This window comes from Camelina sativa, chromosome 1 (genome assembly GCF_000633955.1).
Source record: "Camelina sativa cultivar DH55 chromosome 1, Cs, whole genome shotgun sequence".
Lineage (NCBI taxonomy): Eukaryota > Viridiplantae > Streptophyta > Magnoliopsida > Brassicales > Brassicaceae > Camelina > Camelina sativa.
In genome coordinates, this window is record NC_025685.1 from 22642879 (window position 1) to 22651643 (window position 8765).

The window sequence follows — 8765 nt, forward strand, 5'->3', positions numbered from 1 at the left end:
GCATGTTTGGACAGAGTTACAGGACTGGGCATCGAGTGATGAGTTTTTCGGAAAGATGTGGAGTCAGCAAGTGGAAATGAACAACTTGGGGGCGGAAATTGAAGTGATGTTGCTGCAAGAGCTTGTTGAAGAGGCAGTCTTTGATCTTACTCGATGAAACAATGTATATATATACATTGATATAAGCTTTTGTAATGAAACATATATATAGATGATATAATTGAAGTATAAGTTTAACATATAGATACAGTTACAATAATCTGTTTCTGATGCCCAATTCAAATTTTAATTTTTGCTTTTTCATTGTCCTATAAATGGAATCGAAAACAGCAAAAACAATGGTAAAAACCTCATAGTGGAAATGCTATTTCTTAACTGTTTCATAGGATTTTGTTTGTACAAGCAAACACACAAATGAAGATGTTATACTGTTGAGTAAACACAATAGGTACCGTTTTGAGCAAATGTTTTTTGCACACTGGAGAAAAAACATAGAGAAAAAAAGCTTCAGAGAGACCATATGGACACATGCAGTTTCAGAAACAGGTTTATTTGGCTTCATCAGCCTTTCGGGTTCACCGCCGCTTGACTCTGGTTCAAACCATACTGCCAAGAGAAAAATTTCACAAAGGAACCGTTTAATCAACAACAGAATCACAAAGCCTTATCCGATCTGTGAAAGTATCAAGAGCCAAAAAAGAAATGATCGGTTTTACCTTTTCTCTGATTCGGGAGCTCCAGTTTTCAATCTTGCTTGACCCACCAGACGCTTGGTTTCCTTGTGGACCAAGAAGTGGGTCATAAGCTCTAACCCTGGGGTTCTCATAACCTTCTTCTTCGTCAAGCTCGGGTTTCGGGGTTGAAACCATAGCTCTTAGAACCATGGCTAGTAGCAACGACAGTAGCTGAGGAAAAAAACACAAGAAAGAAAGACTCATGTTTTGCCCTTGAACTCTCTACAAGCAATATACATGATGAAAATGCTCAAAGTTAAAAAGGACTGATTTGAGTTACCTGGACCGCTACCACAGCAATCCCAACCCATTTGCATATATCGATGTTTTCTTCAATGAAGGCCCTAAGACTACTGATTTCTCCAGTGGGATCATACGGAAGATCCTAGAAGACACAGATTCTAAACAGTTAGAAACAAGTCAAGGACACAAGAAACAAAGTCGGAACATAAGAAAAACCTCACCTTTTCCCAGTGACGATCAATAGCTATGTATGCAACAAGTGCAGCTTCAAGTAGAATGAGCAGAGTTTTGAGAATAGAGTACTTTAAAACTGTCAAGGAGAAAACCTCAACAAACCCATTTCCAATAACTGTCATGAATGAAGTTTAATTAAACATGATCTATAAACAGAGATAGGAAAAAAGAAGAAGTAAAGGTCTCTCTGGATAAGGATACAAAACACAAGCAACAGCCATTGATAGCTTCAGCTGCTATGAATCCAATGAAGGTAACAATGCAGACCAAAATACCAACCGCCATGAAAGAGTAGATGAACCTGTAGTACAATAATAATAATCATGACAGAAACCAAATCAGTTGAAGACACACACAGTAAGAAGAAAAACCAAAACATCATAAAATCAAGCAAAAGTTCCTTCAGCATCAAACTGTAGCTGAGCTAAAAAAGCTAGTCATCTTCAAGCAATTTAAAGCTTGCCCTTTTGTTTACTTGATTAGTAATGATAGAGAAGAAGTAAAAGTGCAAGCTTGAGCTGAAAATATCAGATTAACGAACTCCAAGTTCAAAGCAAGATCATGCTAAAGTTTAAGTGACAAGAATCTAATTAAAGCCCTGAAATTTGGAAACTTTTGAGTTAAAAACCCTAAAAATTGGAAACAAGAGTAGTACCATGGAGCAGGAAGATCCAAGGAGCGTAGGTTAAAGCCATGATCACCACCATTAGACCCGAGAAGGATACTAGCCATGTAGTCAATAGGATTCTTCAAGGGCTCAGATACAATAGTACCGATCTCGATCCCGGAGCTCGATGAAGCTGCCGGAGGCGGGTCCACGGGTAGGTGACGGTTGTATTCATGGAGCATCCATATAGAGTATATAATGATGGAAAGACCGATGAAAGCTTGAACAAAATTGAGGATCTTTAGACTAGAAGCAAACGAAACATGGAAGCAATTACGCCTCATACTTTTTTTTTTTTTTTTGCTGAAGTTTGAATTCTTTCGGAGGATAAAAGAGAGAAGAAGAGTCGGAGAAAACTTTTTCAATGGTGATGGTCTGGTCGTCTTTATCTTGTAAAGGTGTCACCTCTGTTTTGTTGTTTTTGTTTTCTTATAAAAAATATGAAGTCATCGCTTAGATATTATTGTTGTGATTCATTTTATTTGTAATTTAATTAGCTCTTCTTATCTGATGATACTCATATTGGAGTGTTTTTTTAAAAAAAATTTGGATAATTTTGTTTACACTCCTCTAAACTTGTGTTTTGCAAAGCTTATATAGTCTCTGCTCATTGCAACAATTGACCAAAGACGAGGCTATTATAAAATAACTAACTTTTCTTCTTCTTAATTCAGAATCCAGAAGACAAAAAGAAAAAACCAGAAACGTAGATAAATCCTAAGATAGATAACAAAAGAGGAGGCATTGCATGTCCATTTCGATATCCCCACCGTTAAAAAACCAGAAAACGTAGATAAGAAAAGATAAATCCTAAATCCACCGTTAACAAAAGAGGCATTTCATCTCCATTCTCCCCCACTTAAATCCACGGTTAGAACATATACATCCGTCTAATTGCATGTCTTCTTAGATGGCTTGGGTAATTACAGAGGCCACTTCCTTCACAATGTCAGACTTCTGCAAGAGCAGTTCAAACTCCTTGGCCTCCACCAACTTCAACTTGTCTTCAATTCTCTTCTTAGTCTCCATTGGCACCTTGCTCCATTTGTGCTTCACAGAACACTCATCCACACCACCTAGACTCACAATTAAGGGAACAAGAAAAGACTTGTCAAACAAATCTGATGACTCAGAAACTCCACCAAGAAGAATCACCACTTCCTTATCTTTTTCAACCGTATCACCCTCAGGTTTTAAAGACCCATTAGCCTTAACAACCGCAGCAGATTCAAGAACCATCCCATCAGATCCCAACACTTGCACCTTTTCATCTTCAACCTCCAGCTTCTTCTTCTTCTTATTCTTATTCTTCTTATCAACCTGGTTTGATATCACAGCCACAGGAGGCGACTTAACAGCAGGAGCAGAATCAAGAAGAGCCATCCCATCATCAGATCCCAACACTTTCTTCTCCTTATCTTCAACCTCCAGTTTCTTCTTCTTCTTCTTATCAACCACCTTATTTGATATCACAGCCACAGGGGGAGGCTTAACAGCAAGAGTCACAGCCACAGGAGGAGCAGAATCAAGAAGAGCCATCCCATCATCAGATCCCAACACTTGCATCTCTTCATCTCCAAACTCCAGCTTCTTCTTCTTCTTCTTATCAACCTTGTTTGATATCACATCCACAGGAGGAGACTTAACAGCGACAGGAGGAGACTTGACAATAACAGGAGGAGCAGAATCAAGAAGAGCCACAGCATCATCAGATCCCCAAATACAACTAGCCAATTTGAAACATTTCACATCGTGGGGTTTCAAAAAAGACCTCGAGTCTTTACCCTTATTATAGTACTTGTTCTTCAAAGACCTAATCTTCTCAACAAATTGGGTTTTAGTAGCATCAAAGCTTATAGAATCCTTGGTTACGAGGAAAAACCCATTCATATCATCATAAGGACTTGTACCTTTCTCAGCTTTGAAACGAATCATCCCTTGTAAGAGAGAGATCTCATCATCTTCACTCCATATTCTCGCAAAAGGAGACTTCTGAGAAAGCGTCTTGGCTCGTTTTGCATGTTCCTCGTTCGCTTCTTCACTCGCTCGCTTCTTCTCAGATCCGGAACTTGGAGCAGCAGCGGCGGCGGTGGAAGGAGTTTTTAGGGGTTTAGGGGAGGGATTTTTGGGTTCGTCGGAAATGGAGAGCTGTTGTTGTTGTTGTTCTTCTCCCTCTTCCCCAGATGATGAGCTCTCAACCTCTTCTTCATCGCTTGAAGAAGAAGCTGTTGGTGGATCTTCCAAAGGGTTGAGAACCTTCTTCGCCATCGGAATTCTCAAGACAACTTTTTTTTTTTTTTCTTTGTGCGGAAAAGAAAGAATATGAAGAGTCTGTATAGCGTAAATTAATTGGGTTTGCTAATTGGGCCATGCTATTCGGCCCATTAATCTATTCAAGCAGCGGGAAGATTTGGGTTGAGAGCGATTCTCATTCTCACTTCTCACACACACACTCATCAAGACTCTATTGGTTTTCGTCTTTGGTAGAGAGGAGGATGATGATGATGACTCCTCCTCCTACGAAACCTCCATCTCTTGCGTTTCTCTGCATCAAATCCCTCAAGCTTCAGCTCTTACAAAGTAATTTTACACATTCCACAACTAAAGATCTCAGTTTGATTCTTGCTTGCGCCAATTTGATTTTTGAGTTTGGGTTTTTTTTTTGTCTAATTCCTGGAAGGCGATAATCCTCCAATTCCAGATTTGTACGATCTTCCATCGGAGTTGCTTGAAGGTGTTGTCGCTCACTTGCCTGCACTTGCGTTGCAGAATTTTCAAACCCACATGTCAGTAATTTTCAAAGACGACGACTCTCTCTTTTGGTTTATTTTTAAGATTATTATTAGCTTAGCTTTGCCTTAGGGTTTAGGAATTGGATGAAGATGATGATACTATTCATAATCTGATTTACATTTTTTTTTCTTTTTTTTTTTTTTCTTTTGTGGAGAATTGGTTTAGGCCGTTAAATTGCTGCTTAGATAGTTATGAATCTGGAGATGATTGCTTGATTAATAATGGGAGAAAACGTGCAAGGTTTGATTATTTCTTCCTTTTTTGATTTTTTTTTTCACTTTTTTGATTCATTTCGAAGACAGACTGAGAAAGATGTATATTACATCTGCAGAATCGATGTAATTGGTAACTCTTGGAAGGTGTTGTTTGAGCTGCGTTGGCCTGATTTCATTGACCATCTCGAATCACCAGCTGATTGGCAACACCTTTACTGGGAGAAGCATCTGCAAAAGTATGCCAATTTGTTTGTTTTTGTTTTCTTTTTTTATATTGATTTCACTTCCTTGTTGAGTTTTATGTTAATCCTCTGAGTAACAGTTGTGTTGATGAAGCAGCTGAGGTAGCTCTGCGTCCCACATTTAGTGGTCGGATATGTTCTATTAATGTATCAGGTAGGTACCTCTTGTTCTCTCAAGTTCTTTGGATGGAATTGTCATTTTTTTGTATAAGAATCACTGCTATTCAGTTTTGTTGTATTTTTTTTCTGTCGTCGCAGATAACATATTGAGATACATTTGCCATGAAGACCACATGAGTTTTCAAAAATGTGTATGCAAAGAACTATCTTTTCATTTCCAGACTTTTGGACCGTATCTTAGGTTGAGTAACTTTTCATGTTTTTCTGATTATTATTATTATTCGTTCCAAAGCCTCGCACGTTCCTTGTATTTACAGACACACACACTGTATTACTCTCTCAGCTTGTTTAGGTTTTTTATATTGCTCATGACTGGTTTGTGAGTGGGATATCTGGTTTGGACTGATTTAACACTCTATCATACTTATGCTTCTTTGCGTTCATTCTTACCCTGTTGCAGGTGTCTGAGGCTTCTCAATGTGCTCTGCGTTACTGAAATTTCTGTAAGTAATTAAACTATGCTCTGACGTTTTGAAGTGTTTCTGTGCTTGTAAATAGAATCATTTTGTTTTATCTCTTCTGTTTTAGTATCATCATTGATCGCGGTCCTACTTTGTGTTGCTTTCGATCTTTACCTTTCTCTTAGAACTTTAAATTAATATCTTTGTAGATGAATCAATCCTTCAACCTTTAGAAGGAGGGCAGAAATAATCTTTAGGCTTTGTTACTGTAGGAGTTACTGAGGAAAAGTAAACTGCAACGTTTGGTTCTACGTTGGATCAGATCCGAGAAACATGTAAGGCACTTTCACTAATTAGTCACATAGGTTTTAGTTAGCTGGAATTTTATTGCCCTTGATTCTCCAGGTTGAGCCCTTGTGCAAGCTCTTGATCCAGAGCCGAGATACGTTAACTTCGCTTGAATTTATTCACTGTAAGCTCTCTTCAAATTCCATCAATGCAATATGTGCTTCTCTTCATGAAAAGGGTATCCACACAACTGGGATGCAACGCTTCTGTATAAAGACATCTAGCATTGAGATAGATCCACTTGCTGCGCCTTCCGCCTTCATTGCATTCCTGATGTCAGTGAGGTACATATATGAACTGATGACATAGTGATAGCGTGTCATCGTGAAATGTTTGCTCATTTGGCAATCAAAGACTCTTCAGAAACGTTGAAATATCATTATACATTTTTTTCTGATTTCTTCTAATGAGCATCTTTTTTTCTTTCAGGACATTACATTCCTTACATTTTTGCGATAGCAATCTCGATAGGCATATCTCGAGGATGGTTTTCTCTACACTTCTTGATTTTTCTTCAAACGTTTCGTCCCTTGATCTCTCTGAAAACAATGTGGGTACCACTGTTGTTCGTTTTCTTCATATTGATATATGGCTTGATTTTCATGGCTGACAAACCTGTATACGGTATATAGATTTCAGGATGGCTTTCTACTTTTAGTTGGAGGTCTGTTGTTGGTTCCCCGTCATCTGGAAAGTCTTTACGGTCTCTGTGCAAGCTCAACTTAAGGTATCTTCTCGTAGAGAGACAACTCTTACAGTCTTAAGACTGGAAAACTTGTGATACGGTTAGAAATTTGTTTCTAGGGGAAATGAACTCGACAAATACGATGCAGAGAATCTTGCACATGCTCTTCTTCATATGCCCGGCTTAGAATCTCTTGACCTGAGCGGGAATCCCATTGAAGACAGTGGGATCAGGTGTGTCCTCTAGTCCCTGCATTTGTAAGATTAACAGAGTTGCATGTCTCTTACATGGTTTTTTTGGTGATACAGAAGCTTGATATCTTACTTGACAAAGAATCCGAATTCTCGTTTAGCCGATTTGGATTTGGAAAACTGTGAGCTATCATGTTGTGGAGTTATCGAGTTTCTTGATACCCTCTCGATGCTTGAGAAACCTTTAAAGTTCCTATCTGTTGCAGATAATGCCCTTGGAAGGTACTCATAAAGTCATAAACTCTTTATTACTTTATACCGGTGTGAAGTTGGTCTGTTTACTTATATTCTTGTTCTTCAGTGAGGTTGCGGAGGCCATAGTAAACTCTTTCACAGTCTCCATCGAGTCTCTCAATATTTCAGGTATAGGACTAGGTCCTCTCGGGTTTCTTGCATTAGGCAGTAAACTTGAAAAAGGGTCGAAGAAGCTGCTGAGTATTGATATAAGGTCCAAATCAAAATGCATATCCTCTATTTGTTTGTATACAATTCACATTACCTTCACACTGTCCTCACGTTTGTTTTGATGTTTCCCGCTATAGCAAAAACCGCGGAGGACTAGAGACTGCTAGATTCCTGTCAAAGCTCATACCCTTGGCACCAAGACTCATCTCAGTGGACGCATCGTACAATCTTATGCCTCCTGAATCCTTGCTCATGCTATGCGATTCCCTGAGGACCGCAAACGGTAATAACATTCTGGAATCGGTTTATCAGTTAGATTGTTTGGGCCATTCTCTGATAGTTTGGTATGTAACTATATGTATGGTGACTTTGTTTAGGTGGCCTCAAACGCCTTGACATGACGGGGAATAACTGCATCAATCACAAAGCTGACCATTCTACTCTACTCTCTGAATTTCAACACAATGGAGAGCCCATCTTTGTTTTACCTTCATCCTTGGCTTCACACGTTCCTTACGATGATGACCCATAGATAATTCCTCTATACCGGTCAATTTCGCCTGTTTATCCTTTTGTCTGGTACCGGTTTATTCTTTGGTTTGGTATGTGCATTAGGTTTTTTGGTTCATTGTTCACATGGAAATAGCTTCCCGCAACATCTTAAACTGTAGCACAAAAATCACTATTTCATTCCTACGATTTAATCAGCTTATAAGCAATGTCTTGTACTATATATAGTAAAACCTCTATAAATTAATAATGTTGGGACCATGAAAATCTATTAATTTATAGAAGTTTTAATTTCTCGATCAATTAATAATTATTAATTTATTGAGAGATTTTTCTAATTTGGTAAAAATAATTAAAAGAATAAGATTTAATCGTTATAACTAATATTTTTATAAAATCAACTACAATGAAAATAACAATTATCATGTTTTGAATATAACACTCAAAGATTTTTATATAGTAAAAATATGAAAAATGAACTCTAATAAAAGTTGATGTGTATATATTACATATCTTTAGATAATTTTATATAATTGTTAATTTATATTATTGATGGGACCATATATTTACAAAAGATTTTCAAAAAAATTATTATCTTATTATATTATTGAATTATGTCCAAAATTACACTAGTCCCATATTGGGACCGGAAAATTTTATTAATTTATAAAGATTATTAATTTACCGAGTATTAATTTATAGAAGTTCTACTGTATTGTCAGTTGGGCAGTGTATTAAAAATTTGAAATTAGTTTTACAATAATCAATTGACTAGAAATATTTACTAAGATATCTTGTACTTTATAGTCTCTTTAAGAATTTAATTATGCATAATTTGGATTTGTCAACTTCTTAAT

The 8765-nt window shown here is 37.4% G+C and overlaps 3 protein-coding genes across 3 annotated transcripts; 1 reads left to right on the forward strand and 2 right to left on the reverse strand.

The window, feature by feature from the left end:
- On the reverse strand, window positions 340–2291 carry LOC104702005 (tetraspanin-18). The gene is made up of 6 exons (XM_010417797.2): window positions 1867–2291; window positions 1413–1512; window positions 1199–1279; window positions 1015–1119; window positions 717–905; window positions 340–606 (listed from the first exon to the last, which is right to left on the reverse strand). Exons 1-6 carry the CDS (start codon window positions 2160–2162, stop codon window positions 562–564), a joined length of 816 nt encoding a protein of 271 aa, XP_010416099.1. The 5' UTR covers window positions 2163–2291; the 3' UTR covers window positions 340–561.
- LOC104702031 (probable transcription factor At1g44810) lies at window positions 2515–4198 on the reverse strand. Its single transcript, XM_010417834.2, has one exon. It carries the CDS (start codon window positions 4144–4146, stop codon window positions 2785–2787), a length of 1362 nt encoding a protein of 453 aa, XP_010416136.1. The 5' UTR covers window positions 4147–4198; the 3' UTR covers window positions 2515–2784.
- Window positions 4302–8129, forward strand: LOC104766818. The gene is made up of 16 exons (XM_010417809.2): window positions 4302–4458; window positions 4559–4664; window positions 4837–4911; window positions 5003–5122; window positions 5209–5282; window positions 5387–5489; window positions 5709–5751; window positions 5982–6044; window positions 6115–6341; window positions 6487–6607; window positions 6690–6784; window positions 6862–6975; window positions 7051–7215; window positions 7295–7441; window positions 7536–7681; window positions 7776–8129. Exons 1-16 carry the CDS (start codon window positions 4374–4376, stop codon window positions 7928–7930), a joined length of 1839 nt encoding a protein of 612 aa, XP_010416111.1. The 5' UTR covers window positions 4302–4373; the 3' UTR covers window positions 7931–8129.